The sequence below is a fragment of the Oncorhynchus nerka genome, linkage group LG21 (genome assembly GCF_034236695.1).
Source record: "Oncorhynchus nerka isolate Pitt River linkage group LG21, Oner_Uvic_2.0, whole genome shotgun sequence".
NCBI lineage: Eukaryota > Metazoa > Chordata > Actinopteri > Salmoniformes > Salmonidae > Oncorhynchus > Oncorhynchus nerka.
The window spans coordinates 35,848,398-35,875,889 of NC_088416.1; the positions used below are offsets into that span (position 1 = coordinate 35,848,398).

At 44.5% G+C, this 27,492-nt stretch overlaps 1 protein-coding gene across 11 annotated transcripts; it reads right to left on the reverse strand.

Annotated features, from left to right (window-relative positions):
* Positions 1–478: 478 nt before the first annotated feature.
* On the reverse strand, positions 479–27,253 carry LOC115110745 (uncharacterized). Of its 11 annotated transcripts, none has more exons than XM_065006698.1 (24): positions 27,176–27,253; positions 27,047–27,079; positions 26,706–26,747; positions 26,038–26,088; positions 24,087–24,137; positions 23,534–23,593; positions 21,848–21,898; positions 9,026–9,082; positions 8,541–8,750; positions 8,273–8,386; positions 7,908–8,093; positions 7,686–7,763; positions 7,409–7,471; positions 7,062–7,100; positions 6,590–6,640; positions 6,402–6,473; positions 3,826–3,867; positions 2,521–2,580; positions 2,266–2,340; positions 2,048–2,134; positions 1,824–1,856; positions 1,548–1,598; positions 1,072–1,143; positions 479–895 (listed from the first exon to the last, which is right to left on the reverse strand). In XM_065006698.1, the coding sequence occupies exons 1-24, from the start codon at positions 27,222–27,224 to the stop codon at positions 891–893; spliced, it is 1,632 nt and encodes a 543-aa protein (XP_064862770.1). In that variant the 5' UTR covers positions 27,225–27,253; the 3' UTR covers positions 479–890. The 11 variants fall into 11 exon arrangements, with proteins under 11 accessions (XP_064862770.1, XP_064862769.1, XP_064862773.1 ...); XM_065006697.1 differs by having other exon boundaries at positions 2,266–2,343; XM_065006701.1 differs by lacking the exon at positions 24,087–24,137 and having other exon boundaries at positions 2,266–2,343.
* Positions 27,254–27,492: the final 239 nt, after the last annotated feature.

The following is a 27,492-nucleotide window of genomic DNA, read 5'->3' on the forward strand; positions in this document are numbered from 1 at the left end:
AAGTTAACAATCAGTCAATATGTACATGTTGATGCAAGATGAGCACGTGCAAAGCTGTCATTTATTTTTCTGTCAGGTGTTGTATTGTTACGTTATGTTGCATTTGGTTTCGTTTACTGTATGTGAGATATCAGTTGTTTGAAGGCACAGTTGCATTACTTGAGAGAGGAAGGGCTATGGTTTCCTGTGCACGGATGAAGTTCAGGTGACGCCATGCAAAAGACGAATGAAACAAACTACCGTGTTGAGATAACGACAAAACTATTTCCGTTGTGGAACATGATAAAGGTCTTTGGGGATACATTGTCAGTAATAGCAATACAGTAACATAAGAAGTACTATGTCATGAACAAACACCACTGGCATACTGAGGTATTAAGGAAAGTTTTTCATACACATTACATCTTCTGTATGTACTGTCCATCACAATGTCCCAGAGAATATCTCCCTTTATAATGACCTCAGAAGAACTTAGGTGTCAGGTTTTGGGAACAGGTCTTTACATTTTATTTTATTTGGTGTTGATTTAAACTCATAGAGCTTCAGTCTTAAAACTCAACCCCCACATCACATGTACAGTACATTTACAATACTGGTGCCAAGGTTAAAAGAATGAGGAGACTGACAGACATTATGTGGTTGCTTTCTGCCCTTTAGTGTGAAATAGATATGAACACAAACACACTGGCAACACAATCTCCAAAACCAGTAGAGGAAGAGAGGGGACAGACACACAACAATAGAAAAGACAAGAACCATAAACAAAAAACACAAATACAAAACAAAAATGGAATAGTTAAATGTAATAACAGACCAAACAACAAACATCACCATGAACACATGACGGAACGGAACAAATATTCACTTCAAGAAGGCCTCAGCTGATTGATTTAACCTGGACAGAGAAAGAGAGAGAGAGATAAGAAATGTTGTTAAGTGAAGCAGCTGGTTAAAGAGGACAATAAAACAAGGTAGGCCATGAAGCTCTGATCTAAATAACTAGTAAGGTGACTTCATGTGCTCAGTCACAGAGACAAGCATAAATGAGTAACAAACACTCATCCCACCCACCTTTGTACCCCCCATTTCCAAAGAATCCAGTCAGTCCACCACCACCATATTTGCTTTCCTTCCCTCCTGCTCCTGAAGGAGACACACAGTCAGAGGTTTAGGTTTTGTTAGTTCAGCAGACAACAAAACAAACAAACAACAAAACAAACAAAAATGCAACAGTGTTAATGGACATCCCTGGTTAGATGTAGGAACCAGTGGAGGCTGGTGAGGGGAGGATGGTTTACAGTAATGGCTGGAATGGAGTCAATGAAATGGAATGCAACACATTTCATTCCATTCCATCCACTCCATTCCAATCAATAATCTCCCTCTCTATACGATAATTACTATAACGGCTGGAATGGATCTACTCCATTCCAGCCATTACTATGAGCCGTTCTCCCCTCACCAGCCTCCACTGATAGGAACTAATATGGTTATTCTGACAGAAGAGAGCAGGACTTTCAGTCAGGGAATGTGACTTTATAACTTACCGTTACTGTAGGGGGCACTCTGACCTGCACCCAGCTGTCCTTGACCATAGCCTAAGCAGTGACAAGATGAGTTGTAACAATAGTTACCACAAACAGGACACACAGAGACACAAGGGACATTTACAAGACACACACAGAACACGCACAACAGACTAACACTGAAAAATGTGTGCTCTTCCTCACCCACATGCATTCACACCTTAAGCAGTTACTACACACATCATTTCCTGAGGCAAGCAGTGTAGGGGATGTGGTTGTGAGTGTGAGTTTAATCACCTGCTGGCTGTGCTCCAAAGCCACCTCCGTTTCCTGAAACGACAAGAGACAAGTACCTACATGTAAATAGGAGGAACAACAACAAACACATTCAGACATACTACAGAAAACACACAACATCATATATAGCACATGAGCAGACGGACGTGCGGACACACAAACGCATACGTATAGCGACAGACGACACATATAGGACAACCGGACATGTACACAAAGACATGTACCATTTTTGCAAGGTGGTTTTCCACCACCAGTCGCAGGTCCATAAGGCTGTGCACCCTGTTGTGCACCCTGTGGCAATCCACCGTTGCCTTTAGAGAGATAGTCAGAGACAGCAGAAGCAAGACAGGTTTAGAGAGAAATTACCACACAAACAAGCACATTGTACACACACAATCTCTGTCTCTCTTTCTCTCTCACACACACACACTACCAGTCTCACCATATTTGCCAGAGGATTTGCCTCCATCACCACCAAGGCCCAGTTGCTGAGCACCATAAGGGAAGCTTCCATCACCTGCTGGGGAGTTTATTACAACAAGTGTATTTAATTGTGTCTAATACTGTTACAACAAGACCTCACATAAACATTCACAACCACACACACAAACAGTTTTTATTCTTCCTCACACATCCACACTGTATAAGCAAGGTCACAAGTCACAGCAAGTAATTCCTTGGGTCACAATGCTCTTACCATCCAGTCCAGCAGTATTGACTGGGGCTCCATTGTAAGGAAGCTGACTGACTCCTCCCCCTGTGGAACACCACAAGGGTCGCTTATAGAGTCTCATCATCTCTCCTCCCACCTCACAGACCACATCAATGCATGGAAAACATATGACTCAATTATGGCATCAACTGTATGCAAATGTACAAAATGACAATGATTACTGGCTTTCCTGTGACAGTGAACTTTGAGTCCCTCTGTTGCTGCTTCAGTGTTCATCACTGACTTGCTTTTTCTTTGTCTAATCCTTCTCTTCATCTCTCTACTTTTCAGCCTTTCTCTACCTCTTTATTTTTCCTGACCACTCAGTTTTTTCAGTCTTTTTTCTGCCTCTATTTTCTCTTGTTATTCCTTTGTTCACCCTTCCCTCTCTTTAGAGTGTATTTACCCAGGCCAGTATCATGCCCCAGCCCCATAGGCTGAGCAACCCCGTAGGGCTCTGGGCTGTACCCGCCCAACTTCCCACCATCAGGCCACAGCCCAGCAGGTACCACAGGCTGGCCCCCATAAGGCAGAGCACCACTAGGACCAGAGCCAGCACCCCCTACAGACACACACAGGGTACTGCATGAAGGAGGAGGCATGCGAGTTAAACAAAAATGGAGTGTGTTAGATGAGAAGTGAAACACAGAATGTGTGTATGATTGTGTGAAGGTAATCATCAAATGGAGAGACTTCAATTTGTTTCGATATGTGTCCTTTAGAATGAAGATATATGTAGATGTCATCATCAAGATGATGTCATGAATGATGTGCTGAACATGCATATTTTGATGAGCTGGCATTCCTGAAACAGATGTTTTTCAAACATAACTGTCTGGTTAAAGGGGTCATCCATATGGTGCACGTTTATGGATTATCACATGATTATGGATTATCACAGGATTATAGATTATTACATGATTATGGATTATTACATGATTATGGATTATCACATGATTATGGATTATTACATGATTATGGATCATCACATGATTATGGATGAATTGATCAGGTATGTTTCAGATGGTCATTCCTGATGTTAATTCGGAGTGTTTAGGATGAGTGATTAGGTATTACACCGTGACATGTCCAGGGAGTGTTTCATTACTTTCGTTAGCATGCATGTTTTGGAGTGTGATGTTATTAGTGACATCAATTAGGGTGAAAGTTATTCTCCTTCCACGTGTACATCCTGCTTGTTGATGCCCTCTATCTTTTCAAGACAGGACATTTTAGGGAAAACATCCACTTCTTGACCCCTCTTCTTCCATCTCAGGGTGACTTCCTCACCATATTTCTCCTGTCCCTGTGGATATCCTCCTGCGCCAAGACCTAGAATAGCAGAGGAATAAAACAAAGAATGAACCCCTGGGCGGTTAACTCTGTGGTTAGATAGAGGTCCCCTAAAGTGATGAAGACAACTAGGAGATATTGACAAGACATGGTTGGCAGAACATTGGCATGGTCCAGAGTTATTTCCAAATGGGAGACATTTGCTACACCGAGCTTCCACACTGTTACATTACATCTAGCATCCACACTGTTACATTACACATAGCATCCACACTGTTACATTACACCTAGTGTCCACACTGTTACATTACACCTAGTGTCCACACTGTTACATTACACCTAGCATCCACACTGTTACATTACACCTAGCGTCCACACTGTTACATTACACCTAGCGTCCACACTGTTACATTACACCTAGTGTCCACACTGTTACATTACACCTAGTGTCCACACTGTTACATTACACCTAGTGTCCACACTGTTACATTACACCTAGTGTCCACACTGTTACATTACACATAGTGTCCACACTGTTACATTACACCTAGTGTCCACTGTTACATTACACCTAGTGTCCACACTGTTACATTACACCTAGCGTCCACACTGTTACCACACTGTTACATTACACCTAGTGTCCACACTGTTACATCACACCTAGTGTCCACACTGTTACATTACACATAGCATCCACACTGTTACATTACACCTAGTGTCCACACTGTTACATTACACCTAGTGTCCACACTGTTACATTACACCTAGTGTCCACACTGTTACATTACACCTAGCATCCACACTGTTACATTACACCTAGCATCCACACTGTTACATTACACCTAGCATCCACACTGTTACATTACACCTAGTGTCCACACTGTTACATTACACCTAGTGTCCATCCACACTGTTACATTACACCTAGCATCCACACTGTTACATTACACCTAGCATCCACACTGTTACATTACATCTAGCGTCCACACTGTTACATTACACCTAGCGTCCACACTGTTACATTACACCTGACATGTTATATGATTATAACATCTTACCTCTCTCAATGCAGACTTTGAACAATTGTTATTTTGTTTTGAGTAGGCTTAAGTAAGATCCTAAATAAGGATGTTATAACTACTTATGAGTTGTTATGACAGCTTATGCAAGATTTATAATGCACTATAATGCCTTATTTGCATATATACATCATAGAAAGTGTTACTGACCTTCCTCATCTTACTGAGAGCAAGTCAAGTTCCCATAGAGTAGAGTAGTTACCAGATTGAGTTATTATTTATGCTGCTGGTGATTCCCTGATCCACCTCTACGCAGACGACACCATTCTGTATACATCTGGCCCTTCTTTGGACACTGTGCTAACAAACCTCCAGATGAGCTTCAATGCCATACAACTCTCCTTCCGTGGCCTCCAACTGCTCTTAAATGCAAGCAAAACTAAATGCATGCTCTTCAACCGATCGCTACCTACACCCGCTCGCCCGTCTAGCATCACTACTCTGGACGGTTCTGACTTAGAATATGTGGACAACTACAAATACCAAGGTGTTTGGTTAGACGGTAAACTCTCCTTCCAGACTCACATTAAGCATCTCCAATCCAAAATTACATCTAGAATTGGCTTCCTATTTCGCAACAAGGCATCCTTCATTCATGCTGCCAAACACACCCTCGTAAAACCGACTATACTACCAATCCTTGACTTCGGCGAAGTCATTTACAAAATAGCCTCCAACACTCTACTCAGCAAATTGGATGTAGTCTATCACAGTGCCATCTGTTTTGTCACCAAAGCCCCATATACTACCCACCACTGCGACCTGTATGCTCTCGTAGGCTGGCCCTCGCATCATATTGGTCCCAAACCCACTGGCTCCAGGTCATCTATAAGTATTTGCTAGGTAAAGCCTGCCTTATCTCAGCTCACTGGTCACCATAGCAGCATAGCCCGTAGCATGCACTCCAGCAGGTATATTTCACTGGTCACCCCGAAAGCCAATTCTTCTTTGGCCGCCTTTCCTTCCAGTTCTCTGCTGCCAATGACTGGAATGAATTGCAAAAATCACTGAAGCTGGAGACTTATATCTCCCTCACTAACTTTAAGCATCAGCTGTCAGAGCAGCTTACCGATCATTGCACCTGTACATAGCCCATCTGTAAATAGCCCATCCAACTACCTCATCCCCATATTGTTATTTTTTCTTTTTCTCCTTTGCACCCCAGTATATCTACTTGCACATTCATCTTCTGCTCATCGATCACTCCAGTGTTTAATTGCTAAATTGTAATTATTTCGCCACTATGGCCTATTTATTGCCTGACCTGCCTAATCTTACTACATTTGCACACACTGTATATATACTTTTCTATTGTGTTATTAACTGTACGTTTGTTTATCCCATGTGTAACTCTGTGTTGTTTGTGTCGCACTGCTTTGCTTTATCTTGGCCAGGTCACAGTTGTAAATGAGAACTTGTTCTCAACTGGCCACCTGGTTAAATAAAGGTGAAATAAAAAAAAGAATGAGTTGTTACTGGTTTATGAATGGTTACCTCCTGCTCCCTTCCCTGCCTTGCCTCCCAGCCCAGCAGCACCATCCGCTAACACTGTTGGGTACCCAGTCCCTGAAACATAATTATAATCATCAATCAATTATAATTATGTCTGTATGTGAGCGGGTCAGTTAGTTGGTCAGCCACCCACAGATGTTAGTTGGTTGGCTATAGATGATGAGACCTACCGGCTCCATAACCATTGCCTCCAGTACTAGCACCGTAGCCATTGCCATAGCCTGTGGAGAAGAGGGGACAAGTTAAAATCCTTGACAAGAAAGCAGACATTTAGTCTCAAACAAAGTTCCCAAACAACACTGCATGCAGCTTTCCAGCTCCTCCAGCTTTAGCGTGGGCTTGTTTAATGTTGTGGCAGAAGTTTTCCCCAACAGTATTTCCTGTACAGGGGATAGAAAGGTTAAGGGCAGGTGCATGTCATGTACAGACAGACAGACAGACAGACAGACAGACAGACAGACAGACAGACAGACAGACAGACAGACAGACAGACAGACAGACAGACAGACAGACAGACAGACAGACAGACAGACAGACAGACAGACAGACAGACAGACAGACAGACAGACAGACAGACAGACAGACAGACAGACAGACAGACAGACAGACAGACAGACAGACAGACAGACACATGCCGAATACCTGCAGGCACTGCATTGGCCCCACCAGCTGGGCCTCCACCTGCATGAGAACAAAATAAGTCGAGGTCACTTCCTGGTGGGACAGACCCTGAGGATCTGTCTTCTCTCATTTAAGATCACTTCTCAGTGACAACTTTGGTGCAGTTGTCTTCCGTCTCTAGAGAGGCAGCTATGTTTCACACTGCTACTGTAATCCTCAGTCATTCCCAACACATCTATTGAATGTCGTATTTCATCGTCAATGCCTGAGCTCTATACTCCAGTTTACAGTGTCCTCAAACTGTAGTTATATTTTAAGGAATTTGACCTTAATAAAAGAATTTGACAAGGGGAAGCATGCTGACTCACCATTCCCATATCCGTTGCCCGCTCCGGCCCCGGGGTATGCTCCTCCCATTTGATCACCATAACCTGTGATGACAACCAAAAAACATTAGAGCACAGCACATCATTCTTAGAGAGAGTACTGTGGGATATTTCATAAAGAGAAAAGAGGAGATTGGCACCTGAGATCAAAAATCGAGTAAAGAAGATGGCAAATGGAAATGAGAGAGAAAATGAAAGGTGCGAGAGATAATAAGAGAGTAAGAGAACCAGAGAAAGATATCAAATTAATAGGCCTTACCTGCTGATTTTCCTGCTCCACCCTGGGGGTATCCTCCTGCTCCACCCTGGGGATATCCTCCCTGTCCCAGATTAGCACCTAAGAGAGAGAGAGAGCGCAAGAGTGAGGAAGAGGGCAAATGAGAGTGAAAGAGAAAAAATAGAATAGAAAGAGAGAGAGAGAGTGAGAAGAAAGAAAGAGAGAAATAAAGAGAAAAGCATGGCAACAAAGTAAAAGGCTCACCACCGCCAGCTTTGCCTGGTTTCCCTGCTCCACCCTGGGGGTATCCTCCTGCTCCACCCTGGGGGTATCCACCTGCTCCACCCTGGGGGTATCCTCCTGCTCCACCCTGGGGGTATCCACCTGCTCCACCCTGGGGGTATCCTCCTGCTCCACCCTGGGGGTATCCTCCCTGTCCCAGATTAGCACCTGAGAGAGAGAGAGAGAGAGAGAGAGAGAGAGAGAGAGAGAGAGAGAGAGAGAGAGAGAGAGCAAATGAGAGTGAAAGAGAAAAAATAGAATAGAATAGAAAGAGAGAGAGAGAGAGAGTGAGAAGAAAGAAAGAGAGAAATAAAGAGAAAAGCATGGCAACAAAGTAAAAGGCTCACCACCGCCAGCTTTGCCTTGTTTCCCTGCTCCACCCTGGGGGTATCCTCCTGCTCCACCCTGGGGGTATCCACCTGCTCCACCCTGGGGGTATCCTCCCTGTCCCAGATTAGCACCTGAGAGAGAGAGAGAGAGAGAGAGAGAGAGGGCAAATGAGAGTGAAAGAGAAAAAATAGAATAGAAAGGGAGAGAGAGAGAGAGAGAGAGAGAGTGAGAAGAAAGAAAGAGAGAAATAAAGAGAAAAGCATGGCAACAAAGTAAAAGGCTCACCACCGCCAGCTTTGCCTTGTTTTCCTGCTCCACCCTGGGGGTATCCTCCTGCTCCACCCTGGGGGTATCCACCTGCTCCACCCTGGGGGTATTCTCCTGCCCCACCCTGGGGGTATCCTCCTGCTCCACCCTGGGGGTATCCCCCTGCTCCACCCTGGGGGTATCCTCCTGCTCCACCCTGGGGGTATCCTCCCTGTCCCAGACTGGCACCTGAGATAGAGAGCAAGAGCGAGAAAGAGGGAAAAATTGATTTAGGCATCCTCCTTGTCCAAGACCGGTTGCATTACACAAGCGATCATCTACTTTTAAATGAATTTCAATTACATCACCTAACATGCATTAGAATGTACTGTGAAGAGATAACATGGAACCTGTGGCAGGTTTAGTTTCCAATGATTTTCTTCATGCCACAGAATAGTGAGCCATCCATTGAAAGGAGAGAAGATGTTGGTTAGGTTTCTGTCTGTCAGTGTCAGTTCCATTACCTGCTCCATAGCCGTTGTTTCCTGCCCCAGGGTAGCTGCCTGCTCCAGCACCGTAGCCTGTGGAATAAGTCAACAAAGCTCAGCACAAAACCCTGTGATTGACTTGAGACTGAGCGACACGATCCCTAAACTCATCGCATTGTGATTGACCCTGTTACCTGTGGAGGAAAGCATACAGCGAGCACTCATCACATAATGCTGCTATTGGCTCCAAGCCTGCAGAGCACAACATCCATGCACATTACATATCACTGTGATTAGGTCATAGCCTGTGACACTCAACATCCATGCACATTACATATCACTGTGATTAGGCCGTAGCCTGTGACACTCAACATCCATGCTTACGACATAACTGTGACCAATCAGAAAGATATGTTTACACAAATCCAAGCCACAGTGAAAATAAGACAAACCTGCAACTCAGGTCAAATGTCAAGTCAACCATCCCTAAAGCAGTTCATCAAAAGATTTCAGTGTGCTTCTAGAACACAAACATAGAGCCAACAAGACCGGTGCATCATTCATAGAGGGAAATATGTGCCTTTGGAAAGTATTTAGACCCCTTGACTTTTCCAACATTTTGTTACGTTACAGACTTATTATAAAATTGATTAAATCGTTTTTTCCCCTCCTCAATCTATACACAATACCGCACAATGACAAAGCAAAAACAGGTTTTTAGACATTTTTGCTCATTTATAAAAAAAAAAAACGTAAATATCACATTTGCATAAGTATTCAGACCCTTTACTCAGTACTTTGTTAAAGCACCTTTGGCAGCGATTACAGCATTGCGACTTCTTTGGTATGATGCTATAAGCTTGGCACACCTGTATTTGGGGAGTTTCTTCCATTCTTCCCTGCAGATCTTCTCCAGCTCTGTCAGGTCGGATGGGGAGCATCGCTGCACAACTATTTTCAGGTCTCTCCTGAGATGTTTGATCGTATTCACATCCAGGCTCTGGCTGGGCCGCTCAAGGACATTCAGAGACTTGTCCCGAAGCCACTCCTATGTTGTATTGGTTGTGTGCTCAGGGCCGTTATCCTGTTGGAGGGCCGTTATCCTGTTGGAAGGTGAACATTTGCCCCAGTCTGAGGTCCTGAGCACTCTGGAGCAGGTTTTCATCAAGGATCTCTCTGACTTTGCTCCGTTCATCTTTGCCTCGATCCTGACTAGTCTCCCAGTCACTGCTGCTGAAAAACATCCCTACAGCATGATGCTGCCACCACCATGTTACCAGGTTTCCTCCAGACGTGAAGCTTGGCATTCAGGCCAAAGAGTTCCATCTTGGTTTCATCAGACCAGAGAATCTTGTTTCTCATGGTCTGGGAGTCCTTTAGGTGCCTATTGGCAAGCTCAAGTGGGCTGTCATGTGTCTTTTACTGAGGCGTGGCTTTGGTCTGGCCACTCTACTATAAAAGCCTGATTGGTGGAGTGCTGCAGAGATGGTTGTCCTTCTGGAAGGTTCTCCCATCTCCACAGGTGAACTCTGGAGCTCTGCCAGAGTGAGCATCAGGTTCCTGGTCACCTCCCTGACCAAGGCCCTTCTCCCCTGATTTCTCAGTTTGGTAGAGCGGGCAGCTCTAGGAAGTGTCAAGGTTGTTCCAAACTTCTTCCATTTAAGAATGATGGAGGCCACTGTGTTCTTGGGGACCTTCAATGCTGCAGACATTTTTTGGTACCCTTCCCCAGATCTGTGTCTAAAAACCTGTTTTTGGTTTGTCATTATTGGGTATTGTGTGCAGATTGATGAGTTTTTAAAATGTATTTAATACATTTTAGAATAAGGCTGTAATGTAACAAAATGAGGAAAAAGTCAAGGGGTCTGAATACTTTCCTATGGCACTTGAGCCATTGACACAAACTGATCGCTACAAACGGCAGTTAATGGCACATGCAGGTGGATATAACACACAGACAGCTAGATTGTATGGGGTTACCAGTTTTGGTTGCTTTAGCACCCTGTCCATTGGGATCTCCCACTCCTTGACCATATCCTAGAGACCACAACAAATGTTACTCGACAGTGCTACCTACACAATATTACAGCCACAAAGGAAAATAGAAAAAAGGGACAGACACAGAGGTTTACCATTGCCTTTGGCTCCCTGATCACTGGAAACTCCAGCTCCTGGACCATATCGTGGAGACCACTAAACAAGTTAGCTCTGTAGCTTATTGTAATAGAAACAGTGTCCCTCTGTTATAGCGCTTGCAACACGAAGGGTTGTGGGTTCGATTCCCGCTGGGGCCACCCATTTATAAAATGTATGCATGCGTGACTGGAAGTCGCTTTGGTTAACAGTGTCTGCTAAATGGCATATATTATTATATATTATATGTCCAGCTCAAAGGACCATGAAAAACACCACCACACAGAGAGTGGTTTAAAATAAGAAACATATCACCCTGTCTCCTCCTACTGTGTCATTATCCAAACATGGGACCCACTTTAAACAGTACCTCTCCCTGTGTCCATCCCTCACTGGGTGGTGCCCAGACACAGTGACGTTACAGAGACTGAGAAAGAGGTTTACCATTGCTTTTAGCACCATTGAGAACTCCAGCTCCTGGACCATATCCTAGAGACCACAACAAGTGTTACAACCACTGATTATTCAAAACCATTTGCATTGCCACAACACATTGCTCTTTATCCTAGTAATTCAACACATAGATTCTTAGCCATGCACAAAAGAATATCACAGAGACTAGCTGACTAGCATTTGGGAGGATATCAGCAAATATCATGTCACCAAAAATATATTTTTAAAGATCTAAATATACAGCTCCACTTCAATACAGAAAGAGACAGAGACAGACTGTGACACAGACCGGGTATCAGAGGTTTACCATTGCTTTCAGCACCACTGGGTTGCTGAACTCCTGGGCCGTATCCTAGAGACCACACTAGTGATTACTTTACACTACTTGCTCAACACTGTTTACAATTGACCATTGGAAAGCTCGGTTACATCCTTTCCAGAACAGTTATAGGCATTCAATAAGTCTGTTGGGTTAAAGTGAGACTTACTTCCAACATGGTCTTAACTGTAAAGCTGACAAAGACATAATTGTTGCAGTGGCAGTGCCATTCAGCATGCAGAACAATGTGCAGATCACCACTGATGAAGACCAGCCAGAGAAACAGAAACAACCCAGTAGCAGAAGGCTACCATTTTTAGCACCAAGCCCTGTAGACACTCCAGGCTCCTGAACCATATCCTGAAGACCACAACTACTGATACGGAGCACTGTTTACTCAACAAGCCCTGTAGACACTCCAGCTCCTGAACCATATCCTGGAGACCACAACTACTCAACAAGAGACACTCCAGCTCCTGAACTATACTGAACACTGGTTACTCAACAAGCCCTGTAGACACTCCAGCTCCTGAACCATATCCTGGAGACCACAACTACTGATACGGAGCACTGTTTACTCAACAAGCCCTGTAGACACTCCAGCTCCTGAACCATATCCTGGAGACCACAACTACTGATACTGAACACTGGTTACTCAACAAGCCCTGTAGACACTCCAGCTCCTGAACCATATCCTGGAGACCACAACTACTGATACGGAACACTGGTTACTCAACAAGCCCTGTAGACACTCCAGCTCCTGAACCATATCCTGGAGACCACAACTACTGATACGGAACACTGGTTACTCAACAAGCCCTGTAGACACTCCAGCTCCTGAACCATATCCTGGAGACCACAACTACTGATACTGAACACTGGTTACTCAACAAGCCCTGTAGACACTCCAGCTCCTGAACCATATCCTGGAGACCACAACTACTGATACGGAGCACTGTTTACTCAACAAGCCCTGTAGACACTCCAGCTCCTGAACCATATCCTGGAGACCACAACTACTGATACTGAACACTGGTTACTCAACAAGCCCTGTAGACACTCCAGCTCCTGAACCATATCCTGGAGACCACAACTACTGATACTGAACACTGGTTACTCAACAAGCCCTGTAGACACTCCAGCTCCTGAACCATATCCTGGAGACCACAACTACTGATACGGAACACTGGTTACTCAACAAGCCCTGTAGACACTCCAGCTCCTGAACCATATCCTGGAGACCACAACTACTGATACTGAACACTGGTTACTCAACAAGCCCTGTAGACACTCCAGCTCCTGAACCATATCCTGGAGACCACAACTACTGATACGGAACACTGGTTACTCAACAAGCCCTGTAGACACTCCAGCTCCTGAACCATATCCTGGAGACCACAACTACTGATACTGAACACTGGTTACTCAACAAGCCCTGTAGACACTCCAGCTCCTGAACCATATCCTGGAGACCACAACTACTGATACTGAACACTGGTTACTCAACAAGCCCTGTAGACACTCCAGCTCCTGAACCATATCCTGGAGACCACAACTACTGATACTGAACACTGGTTACTCAACAAGCCCTGTAGACACTCCAGCTCCTGAACCATATCCTGGAGACCACAACTACTGATACGGAACACTGGTTACTCAACAAGCCCTGTAGACACTCCAGCTCCTGAACCATATCCTGGAGACCACAACTACTGATACTGAACACTGGTTACTCAACAAGCCCTGTAGACACTCCAGCTCCTGAACCATATTCTGGAGACCACAACTACTGATACTGAACACTGGTTACTCAACAAGCCCTGTAAACACTCCAGCTCCTGAACCATATCCTGGAGACCACAACTACTGATACTGAACACTGGTTACTCAACAAGCCCTGTAGACACTCCAGCTCCTGAACCATATCCTGGAGACCACAACAACTGATACTGAACACTGGTTACTCAACAAGCCCTGTAGACACTCCAGCTCCTGAACCATATCCTGGAGACCACAAATACTGATACTGAACACTGGTTACTCAACAAGCCCTGTAGACACTCCAGCTCCTGAACCAAATCCTGGAGACCACAACAACTGATACTGAACACTGGTTCCTCAACAAGCCCTGTAGACACTCCAGCTCCTGAACCATATCCTGGAGACCACAACTACTGATACTGAACACTGGTTATTCAACAAGCCCTGTAGACACTCCAGCTCCAGAACCATATCCTGGAGACCACAACAACTGATACTGAACACTGGTTACTCAACAAGCCCTGTAGACACTCCAGCTCCTGAACCATATCCTGGAGACCACAACTACTGATACTGAACACTGGTTACTCAACAAGCCCTGTAGACACTCCAGCTCCTGAACCATATCCTGGAGACCACAACTACTGATACTGAACACTGGTTACTCAACAAGCCCTGTAGACACTCCAGCTCCTGAACCATATTCTGGAGACCACAACTACTGATACTGAACACTGGTTACTCAACAAGCCCTGTAGACACTCCAGCTCCTGAACCATATCCTGGAGACCACAACCATACTGATACTGAACACTGGTTACTCAACAAGCCCTGTAGACACTCCAGCTCCTGAACCATATCCTGGAGACCACAACTACTGATACTGAACACTGGTTACTCAACAAGCCCTGTAGACACTCCAGCTCCTGAACCATATCCTGGAGACCACAACTACTGATACTGAACACTGGTTACTCAACAAGCCCTGTAGACACTCCAGCTCCTGAACCATATCCTGGAGACCACAACTACTGATACTGAACACTGGTTACTCAACAAGCCCTGTAGACACTCCAGCTCCTGAACCATATCCTGGAGACCACAACAACTGATACTGAACACTGGTTACTCAACAAGCCCTGTAGACACTCCAGCTCCTGAACCATATCATGTAGACCACAACTACTGATACGGAACACTGGTTACTCAACAAGCCAAGACCATATATTATACTGATACTGAACACTCACAGGTTCTGTAGCTTATCACTGGTTACGAGAGTGACAGAGAACAACTACTGATACTGAGATTGAGAGACTGCAACACTCAGATTGAGCTTTACCATAGCTTTTACCACAGTTGAGAGCTCCAACTCCTGGACCATATCCTAGAGACCACAACAGCTATTACTTAACATGGGGTCAACGTTTTGTAGGTTATGATAATGAGTGCCATCCAGTTATTTAAACTCAGATATTTAAACTGGCATTACCATTGCTTTTAGCCCCACCATTGGGAACTTCAGCTCCTGGACCATGTCATGAAGACACACAAAAACTGTTATTCAACACTGCTTATAGAAAATCAAAACCACTTGCATAAACACAACACATGTTGTCTGACACAGACAGACAATATGCACAAAGACTGACAGAGACACACAGACAAGGTATCAGAGGTTTACCATTGCCTTTGGCTCCCTGATCACTGGGAACACCAGCTCCTGCACCATATCCTGAAGACCACAACAACTATTATTGAACACTAGTTACTCAACACAAGTTGCATGTGTAGATCTGATCATCAGAGGTTCTGTAGCTAAACATAGGAGAGTGTCAGATGAATAGAGATTGAGAGACTGTAACACTCTGAAAGAGGTTTACCATTGATTTTACCACCATTGGGAACTCCAGCTCCTGGACCGTATCCTGGAGACATTTACATTTACATTTAAGTCATTTAGCAGACGCTCTTATCCAGAGCGACTTACAAATTACCACAACAACGGTTACTCAACACTGCTTATAGACAATTGATCAAAACCACTTGCACAACACATTTTGCCCTTGCTCCTAGTATTTCATCACATAGCTTATAGCCGTGCACAAATATCTAGCAAACACCAGCTGGATGTGTTCAGGCGCTTATCACCAATACTCTTCTAAAGATAGAGTACCATACAGCATGCAACACAGACAGGCAGGGTATCAGAGGTTCACCATTGCTTTTAGCGCCGTTAGGTGCTCCAGCTCCTGGACCATATCCTGGAACCACAACAACTCTTACTCAACACTGTTCTACAATTGACCAGACCAGCATCCATGGATCGGTCAAATTCTACAACATGCTCAATGAACTGGCAACAGGCATGCAAAAATATGTTACAAACTGTAACATTATCACACAGCATGCAGCATCCTGCTCGACCACAACTTTGACATGGACGGCAAACATTGAAGACAGACGTAGACACAGACAGGGTAGCAGATGTTTACCATTGGGTTTAGCACCCTGACCATTGGGAACTCCTGCTCCTGCACCATATCCTGAAGACCACAACAACTGTTACTCAATACATGTTACTCAACATAAGTTCTCTGTAGATCTTATCATCTGAGATTCAGTACCTTATTTATAATAAGAGATGCTATAGCATTTCACTGTAATAACATGTTTATTTGGCCTGATGGAATGGTTCAGAGTACTTAAATGTCTGGCTCGAAGGACCAGGAAAAAGAGTGTCACCCAGTGATTGGTGGACTAAGAGAAAGGTGCCAGTTTACCTCTAAAGTGACAGAGAAATAGAGACTGATGAAGACTCAGAAAGAGGTTTACCATTTCCTTTACCACCGTTGGGTGCTCCAGCTCCTGGGCCATATCCTGGAGACCACAACAACTGTTACGCAACACTGTCAACACTGACTTATTGTGAATAATCACTTGCATGAGCACAAAACATGCTGCCCTGGGACCTTTCCCCTCTGGCCATGCACAAATATATTAATCCTTCTCAACGTTCAGGAGTCACATCGCACCAACTTTTGTAGCACATATCATGCAACATACAGTCAAAGAAGCTCCACTTTGATACAGAGAGACAGAGTGTGACACAGACATGTTATCAGAGGTTTACCATTGGCTTTGGCTCCCTGATCATTTGGAACTCCTGGATCATATCCTAAAACCAACAGCTCTTATTCAAAACTGTTCTAAAAATGACCAGACCATGCAAGCATAATATGCCACAAACGTTGGCATTACCACACAGCATGCACCATTCAGCTCAACCTCAATTTTGAGATAGAAAGACACACATTGAATAGGGCCGTAGACACAGACAAGGTAGCCATAGTTTACCATTGGGTTTAGCACCCTGACCATTGGGAATGCCAGCTCCTGGACCATATCCTGAAGACCACAACACATGTTATTCAATACAAGTTAGCTCTGTAGATCTCGTCAATGACCTTTGGCTTTTGTCTGAAGTCATGAAAGATACAGCAATAGAGATACCGACTCTGACATTTAGTGATGGTAACAGAGGTTTACCACTGGGTATAGCACCACTGGGTATAGCACCACTGGGTTTAGCACCACTGGGTATAGCACCACTGGGTATAGCACCACTGGGTTTATCACCACTGGGTTTATCACCACTGGGTATAGCACCACTGGGTTTAGCACCACTGGGTTTAGCACCACTGGGTATAGCACCACTGGGTTTAGCACCACTGGGTATAGCACCACTGGGATTAGCACCACTGGGTATAGCACCACTGGGTTTAGCACCACTGGGTATAGCACCACTGGGTTTATCACCACTGGGATTAGCACCACTGGGATTAGCACCACTGGATATATCACCACTGGGTTTATCACCACTGGGTTTATCACCACTGGAATTAGCACCACTGGGTTTATCACCACTGGGTTTATCACCACTGGGATTATCACCACTGGGATTATCACCACTGGGATTATCACCACTGGGATTAGCACCACTGGGTATAGCACCACTGGGATTAGCACCACTGGGATTAGCACCACTGGGTGATCCAGCTCCTGGACCATATCCTGGAACCAATGACAACTCTTACTCAACCCTGTTCTACAACAGACCAAACCAGCATCAACATTTAGTGTTATCACACTGGCTTGGGAACACTCTATCTGTCAAAGGCCTCATATGCTAATTCTAACAAACAGTTGAGGTTACAGACATGCAGCAATGCATCACAAAGGCAGAGACAAACAGACAGGATATCAGAGGTTTACCATTGCCTTTGGCTCCCTGATCACTGGGAACTCCAGCTCCTGGACCATATCCTGAAGACCACAACAACTATTATTGAACACTTGTCACTCAATACATCTTGGCTCTGTACTTATTATAAACAGAAGTGATGTATCTTATCATAAGAGAGCAACAAAGAAACAGAAATGGAGATAGACCTGTAACACTCAGAAAGAGGTTTACCATTGCTTTTAGCACCGTTGGTAGCTCCAGCTCCTGGACCATATCCTGGAACCAACAACAGTTGTTACAACAGTAAAACATAAATCAAAAGCATTTGCAAACACAATGCATGCTGCCCTTGACACAGACAGACAAGTTGCACAAAGACTGACAGAGACACACTGACAGGGTATCAGAGGTGTACCATTGCCTTTGGCTCCCTGATCACTGGGAACTCCAGCTCCTGGAACATATCCTGAAGACCACAACAACTGTTACTTAGCGCTACATTCTCAAATCTATTCAAATGGTCTTGGCACATAAACTGACAAAGACCTACTCATATCGGTATCACCAAACATGCAATACAGTGAGAGTGTGCAGATCACCTCTAACACAGGGAAATAAACATAGAAACAGAAACAACTACAGGGTAGCAAAAGTTTAACATTTTTAGGAACTCCAGCTCCTGGACTATATCCTGGAGACCACAACAACTGTTACTCAACACTGCTTATAGACAATTGATCAATACCACCTGCACAGCACATTCTGCCCTTGATCCTAGTATTTCATCGCATAGGTTATAGCCATGCACAAATATCTAGCAAACACCGACCTTAAGGCGCTACAGAGGGTAGTGAGTACGGCCCAGTACTTCACTGGGGCTGAGCTCCCTGCCATCCAGGACCTCTATACCAGGCGGAGCCACCCTAGTCATAGAGTGTTCTCTCTGCTACTGCATGGCAATCGGTACCGATGCACCAAGTCTGGAACCAACAGGAACCTGAACAGTTTCTACCCCCAAGCCCTAAGACTGATAAATAGTTAGTTAAATAGTGAGTCTGGGTAGCTGTATCTGGGTAGCTGTATCTGGGTTGCTGTATGTGGGTAGCTGTATCTGGGTAGCTGTACCTGGGTAGCTGTATCTGGGTAGCTGTATCTGGGTAGCTGTATGTGGGTAGCTGTACCTGGGTAGCTGTACCTGTATCTGGGTAGCTGTAGCTGCTGTATCTGGGTAGCTGTAGCTGTATCTGGGTAGCTGTACCTGGGTAGCTGTATCTGGGTAGCTGTATCTGGGTAGCTGTATGTGGGGGTAGCTGTATCTGGGTAGCTGTATCTGTATCTGGTAGCTGTATGGGTAGCTGTATTTGGGTAGCTGTAGCTGTATCTGGGTAGCTGTATGTATCTGGGTAGTACCTGGGTAGCTGTATTTGGGTAGCTGTATCTGGGTTGTATCTGCTGTATGTAGCTGTATCTGTAGCTGTATCTGTACCTGGGTAGCTGTATTTGGGTAGCTGTATCTGGGTAGCTGTATCTGCTGTATCTGTATCTGGTAGCTGTATGTGGGTAGCTGGGTAGCTGTATCTGGGTAGCTGTATGTGGGTAGCTGTATGTGGGTAGCTGTATCTGGGTAGCTGTATCTGGGTAGCTGTATCTGGGTAGCTGTATCTGGGTAGCTGTATCTGGGTAGCTGTATGTGGGTAGCTGTATCTGGGTAGCTGTATCTGGGTAGCTGTATCTGGGTAGCTGTATGTGGGTAGCTGTATCTGGGTAGCTGTATCTGGGTAGCTGTATCTGGGTAGCTGTATCTGGGTAGCTGTATCTGTATGGGTAGCTGTATGTGGGTAGCTGGGTAGCTGTATCTGTATCTGGGTAGCTGTATCTGGGTAGCTGTATGTGGGTAGCTGTATCTGGGTAGCTGTATCTGGGTAGCTGTATGTGGGTAGCTGTATCTGGGTAGCTGTATCTGGGTAGCTGTATTTACCCTTTTTGCACCAACTCTTTTGACTCATCACATATGCTTCTATTACCGTTTATTATCTGTTCTGTCGCCTAGTTACCCCGGACACCTGCACATCAACTCTGTACTGGTACCCTGTGTATATAGCCAAGTTATCGTTACTCGTAGTGTTTTGAATTAATCCTTGTTTTATTATTTTTCTATTTTTCTCTCTCTGCATTGTCGGGAAGGGCCCATAAGTAAGCATTTCATTCTTAGTCTACACCTCTAGTTTATGAAGCACGTGACAAATACAATTTTGATTTGAACACTAGCTGCTTGTGTTCAGGAACATAACACCAATGTTGTTCTAAAGATAGAGTACCATACAACACAGACATGCATGCATAATATGCTACAAACGATGGAATTACCACACAACATGCACCAGAAAGCTCAACCTCAACTTTGAGATAGAAAGACAAACAGTGAAGACGGACGTAGACACATACAAGGTATCAGAGGTTTACCATTGCCTTTGGCTCCCTGAACTTTGGGAACTCCAGCTCCTGGACCATATCCTGGAGACCACAACACTGGTGACTCAACAATGGTTATCTCTGTAGATATTATCAATGACCATTGAGTTCTGTCACAAGTAATGAAAGATACAGCAATAGAGAAATAGAGATAGAGACTGAAATTTAGTAATGGTATCAGAGGTTTACCACTGGGTTTAGCACCACTGGGTTTAGCACCACTGGGTATAGCACCACTGGGTATAGTACCACTGGGTTTAGCACCACTGGGTTTAGCACCACTGGGTTTAGCACCACTGGGTTAGCACCACTGGGTATAGCACCACTGGGTTTAGCACCACTGGGTATAGCACCACTGGGTATAGCACCACTGGGTTAACAGCACTGGGTTTAGCACCACTGGGTTTAGCACCACTGGGTTTAGCACCACTGGGTATAGCACCACTGGGTTAACAGCACTGGGTTTAGCACCACTGGGTTTAGCACCACTGGGTTTATCACCACTGGGTATAGCACCACTGGGTTTAGCACCACTGGGTTTAGCACCACTGGGTTTAGCACCACTGGGTTTATCACCACTGGGTATAGCACAACTGGGTTTAGCACCACTGGGCTTAGCACCACTGGGTATAGCACCATTAGGAACACCAGCAACTGGACCATATCCTGAAAACCACAACACTGGTTAGTAACCACCACATACCGTTTAAAGAATTAATGTCTGAACACTGCGTAAAACTGCATCAAATACCACAAAAGCAACAATAAAACTATTTCAATAGGGAAGTTAGGCATCCAGTCAAAATGTACAGCAACAGTTAAAAATCCCTAACAGATCATAGCAGGTCACCAGCTGATATCCACACACTAGACAGTGATATTTGTCAGAAGGGCAATATCATCCAGAAATACCAGCATCATGCAATACTGTACGTAGCAGACAGACAGAGCCGCAACAGACAGACACAACAGACAGAAAAACAACAGACAGAGCAACAACAGAAAGAGCAACAACAGACAGAGAAGCAACAGAGAGAGAAGCAACAGACAGAGAAACAACAGACAGAGAAACAACAGACAACAACAGACAGTAACAACAGACAGAGAAGCAACAGACAGAGAAACAACAGACAGAGAAACAACAGACAAACAGAGCAAAACAACAGACTGGGCAACAACAGACAGTAACAACAGACAGAGTAACAACAGACAGAGTAACAACAGACAGAGAAACAACAGACAGAGTAGCAGAGGTTTAACATGGGGTTTAGGTTTAGCACCCTGACCATTGGGCACTCCACATCCTGGACCACTTCCTAGAGACCATAATACTGGTTATTCAACACAACCTAAAACAGGGTATTCAGCAGCTATCTGATTGTAATGTATTTACTGTAACGTCATATCTTCCTGCTGTTAGAGTTTAAACTTTTGACAGAGACAGACACACAGAGATAGAGTAGCAGATGTTTACCATTGGGCTTAGCACCCTGTCCATTGGGCACTCCAGCTCCTGCACCATATCCTGAAGACCACAACAATGACTCATTAGGTACAAAAATATATATAAACAGACCAAACACGTGACATACAGTAAAAGCTAACATATTGACAAGTTGTTGAATCGGTACGTTAGTCATGGGCATGCAGTCTTAGCGACACTTGTACTGCAACTAATATGAACCATACATAGACTTCAGGAACCCAATATGACACAGCATATTGAACACCCCAGCACGCAACAAGCAGTGTTCACTATTAAACTGTGACACTCACTCTAAACGAAAGCTAAACTGAGGATGTAGCAGAGACTCTATATTTAGACTGTCAGAGTCAGGGGGATGAATTCGGATTAGCATGTAAGTCAGAGTTTTGAATGAACCAAGCTATCCTCTGTGGTGCAACACTGATACATAGAACAGGCACCAGGGCACAGACACAGACAGGATCACACACTGAGCTGCTGCCACTGCAGCAGGTCCATAGCATGTGGCTCCTTGTGCTTCTGGAGCAGCAGGACCAAGACTTTTGGCCTCTTTCCTAATGTTTATCTGAGGTCCTAGGCTTTTATCCCCCAGTGTGTGGGATGCCACAGGACCAGAACTTTTGACCCCTTTGCCATTTGGAGCTGCCGGTCCATAGCTTTCGGCTCCCTGTGCTTGAAGAACAACAGGACAAGGGCTTTTAGGCCCCTTCACATCTGGCAATGCAGCAGGTCCTTGGCTTTTTGCTCCTGATAAATCCTGTGCCACTAGACCGTCACCCTTATTACCCTTTCCAGCAACTCTTAAACCTCCCGCAGAGGCACCTGGCAGAAAAAAGACACACACCACTGACAAGATGAGGGGCGATCGTCCGAGATTAGCGATGGGCCTTGGTTAAAGGACACATCATCAGCCGTATTTAGACACAGACTAAGATCAACAACAACAGATGACAACAAAAGCCACAAGGGAAACAACAGACGCAAAATAGACTAATGTGAAAATATACTCTCTGAGGGCATCCACTGGCATAAACACACGCCCACATGGAGGTCACACACCTAACAAAGCACTGCCATCAAAACTCTATAACTTCAATGGCACACACCAAGACCAGTCTCCATGTGACATTTATAGACGAAGACACACAACAGTCAACATCAGTGGGTGACAAATCCACCTGATGGACAGTGAGAAACGAAAATGCAGAAAACACAGACTTGACGGACAAGCCGGAGATCGTTTACAGGGACAATTACCCAAGAATCTTAGTGGCAGGGGCCTAATGGTTAGAGTTTTGGACTAGTAACCGGAAGGTTGAAGATCAAATCCCCGAACTGACAAGGCAGTTAACCCACTGTTCCTAGGCCGTCATTGAAAATAAGAATTTGTTCTTAACTGACCTGCCTAGTTAAATAAAGGTCAAATAAAAAAAATAAAAACATCCACAAGACTCACAAAACATCCACGTCAAACCGTAAGCCCATTGGATATACCAGCGGCTCGAGCACTGACACTGATACCTTGAAAGCACTTAGTAAGTATAGAGAACCAGATCAGAGAGTTAGAACCAGATCAGAGACGAAGGAAAGGCCACCAGGTGCACGTATGAAACGTTAAGTTCTAGACTAATTATTATAAAGAGATGACATGAAAACAAGGAAAGCGAGGTTTACCCTGTTTGGATGGTTTAGCACCCTGTCCAGTGGGAACTCCTCCAGCTCCTGCAGCATACCCTGGAGACCACAACAGTGGTTATTCAAAAAGATTCACCCATAAACCAACCAATAAAAAGACTGGTGTCTGAACCCCAAAATGAAGCTAGAATTCTATATGACAACGTGATTTCAAATATCACATTGAAAATAGAATACTTTGATCATTGTTAGAAGTCACTTTCTAGTGATTGGTCAAGAAGACCCAGGACAAACACATGCTGTTAGAAAAACCCAAATCCCTGTACAAAGTTAGGAACAAAACCCACAACCACAACATGCTGACAGGGGCTGTGATCCACACATGGCAATAGATATTGACATGGTGTCTCAACAGCATTCAAATAAAACTAGGACTGAAAATGATACCTACACCATATGTAGACAGTATGTGAACTTACACCATCAATATCATGATTGTGGCATAATGTGTCTACATGCAACATGCACCTTTATAGAAACTGGGACAAAGACACACATAGACAGACAAACACACAGGGTAGCAGATGTTAACCATTGGGTTTAGCACCCTGTCCATTGGGCACTCCAGCTCCTGCACCATATCCTGAAGACCACAATAGTGATTACTCAACACTGGCGACTATAGGACGGACTCATGCAGATACGATGCTCTGATCCACGAACATAACCATACACAGACACACCCACTTACATACTTTACTACTAACACAATTCCAATCACACCACAACAAAATACACTGCTCAAAAAAATAAAGGGAACACTAAAATAATACATCCTAGATCTGAATGAATGAAATATTCTTATCAAATACTTTTTTTTACATAGTTGAATGTGCTGACAACATAATCACACAAAAAATGTATCAACCCATGGAGGTCTGGATTTGGAGTCACACTCAAAATTAAAGTGGAAAACCACACTACAGGCTGATCCAACTTTGATGTAATGTCCTTAAAACAAGTCAAAATGAGGCTCAGTAGTGTGTGTGGCCTCCACGTGCCTGTATGACCTCCCTACAACGCCTGGGCATGCTCCTGATGAGGTGGCGGATGGTCTCCTGAGGGATCTCCTCCCAGACCTGGACTAAAGCATCCGCCAACTCCATTGGTGGATGGAGCGAGACATGATGTCACAGATGTGCTCAATTGGATTCAGGTCTGGGGAACGGGCGGGCCAGTCCATAGCATCAATGCCTTCCTATTGCAGGAACTGCTGACACACTCCAGCCACATGAGGTCTAGCATTGTCTTGCATTAGGAGGAACCCAGGGCCAACCGCACCAGCATATGGTCTCACAAGGGGTCTGAGGATCTCATCTCGGTACCTAATGGCAGTCAGCTACCTCTGGCGAGCACATGGAGAGCTGTGCGGCCCCCCAAAGAAATGCCACCCCACACCATGACTGACCCACCGCCAAACCGGTCATGCTGGAGGATGTTGCAGGCAGCAGAACGTTCTCCACGGCGTCTCCAGACTCTGTCACGTCTGTCACATGTGCTCAGTGTGAACCTGCTTTCATCTGTGAAGAGCACAGGTCGCCAGTGGCGAACTTGCCAATCTTGGTGTTCTCTGGCAAATGCCAAACCACCTGTGGACGTCGGGCCCTCATACCACCCTCATGGAGTCTGTTTCTGACCGTTTGAGCAGACACATGCACATTTGTGGCCTGCTGGAGGTCATTTTGCAGGGCTCTGGCAGTGCTCCTCCTGCTCCTCCTTGCACAAAGGCAGAGGTAGCGGTCCTGCTGCTGGGTTGTTGCTCTCCTACGGCCTCCACCACGTCTCCTGATGTACTGGCCTGTCTCCTGGTAGCGCCTCCATGCTCTGGACACTATGCTGACAGACACAGCTCGCATTGATGTGACATCCTGGATGAGCTGCACTACCTCAGCCACTTGTGTGGGTTTTAGACTCCGTCTCATGCTACCACTAGAGTGAAAGCACCGCCAGCATTCAAAAGTGACCAAAATATCAGCCAGGAAGCATAGGAACTGAGAAGTGGTCTGTGGTCACCACTCCTTTATTGGGGGTGTCTTGCTAATTGCCTATAATTTCCACCTGTTGTCTATTCCATTTGCACAACAGCATGTGAAATTTATTGTCAATCAGTGTTGCTTCCTAAGTGGACAGTTTGATTTCACAGAAGTGTGATTGACTTGGAGTTACATTGTGTTGTTTAAGTGTTCCCTTTATTTTTTTGAGCAGTGTATATATGGCTGCCCATTTGAAAGAATTTGGCAGCCGTAAAATAAAGACAACCATTGATGGTAAGTAGATAGACACCTGTTAATGCACTGAGAAAACAACATGCTTTTACACCATGTCTGACTGAATCAGTGAAAGGCATAAATACTGATTACACAGAAGAGATTGAAAACGGCAACACGAAGAGCAGACATGAAGGCACAAACTGAAAAACGCAGGTAAAAACAAACAAACATGAATGCGGACACAGACGGACACAGCAGGATTGGAAAGTTTACCCGGTTTTGGTCCCTTAGATCCCTGTCCATTGGGATACCCAGCTCCAGCACCTAATGTTTGCAAAGGGGCACTGTCAATTGGAATGATCGAACTCCACATGCAGTGTATGAGGTACAGAGGCTTTGCAGCAATCAACCATTTTGCTTGTACAGATGTAGGATCTTAATTTCAGCCAGTTTGCTACAGCAGGACAATAATCCTGCTGCGACAAGAAATGTGAATTATTATGTGGATTAAAATTCATCTTTAAGAGTAAATTGACGCACCTGTGCATCAATCTAAGTAACATTATAAAAAAATCCCCAACAAAACCAGTCAGTTTAATGGATATTTATGTAGGGGTTAATACATTTTTCGTTAGGGCAAATTAAGTCTGAAATTTCAAAGTGGAAAATAAATTAAAACTCAATTTTCAAATTAAGATCCTGGTGTCTATGTAGGACCCAGCTGGCTAATGTACACTGTACAGTGTACCGTATGCAGATGACAATTTGTAAGATGCGCAATATGGAAATCTCCACTGATTTATTGATTGGGATTGACAGTTTGTTCAATGAATTAAGTGCTTGAGTTGTGAGCTGTAAAAGATATGAACCCTGGCTTGTAAAATAGTAGACTATAGTATTGGCCTTCAGATGGTTCAGGCCAGCAGGGATTGGCTGCTTACCTGGTCGTGGATAGCCTCTGGCTCCAGCTCCAGCCCCGTAACCTAGCAACAAGACAAGTAGCAAGGTCAAAGGACATGCAACACATAACTCTTTACATCATGTCATTAACCACATAACCACACACAGAAAGCTTAAATCTCCACCCCTGGAGTTATTATTATTTTATTCCAAGATCACATTCTGGTTTATTAGATGAGAACCAATCTGCACTCTCAATGTCACAAATTCAACTTAACTATGATTAGATCCAACAGACAGAGACAGAGGAGACGGTCTTGAGGATCTTAAATATTGTGTGTTCTATACAAAACAATTACCAGGTAACAGAACAAACACGTACCTGGCTGTGTGCCATAGCCATTACCACCGTATCCTGACAAACACAGACAAACAGACAGATGATGTTTACTCGGCATTGTTAGTACAAACTTTGGAATAAAACATCTCTTGTCCTGAATGTCACACTCACCTCCACGTGGTTTCCCACCCTGTGAGCCCAGTCCGGCTCCCGTCCCCATTCCTTGGCCATTTCCTGCTCCCAGACCAGCACCTACAATCAGACAAATTGGAAGAAGTCATATAATGTAGACATTTATTAAAATAAATGAACGAATATTTAAATCAACAAGGAAAACTGCTGCAAGAGAGACATTTTTGGCATATACAGTGGGGCAAAAAAGTATTTAGTCAGCCACCAATTGTGCAAGTTCTCTCACTTAAAAAGATGAGAGAGGCCTGTAATTTTCATCATAGGTACACTTCAACTATGACAGACAAAATGAGAAA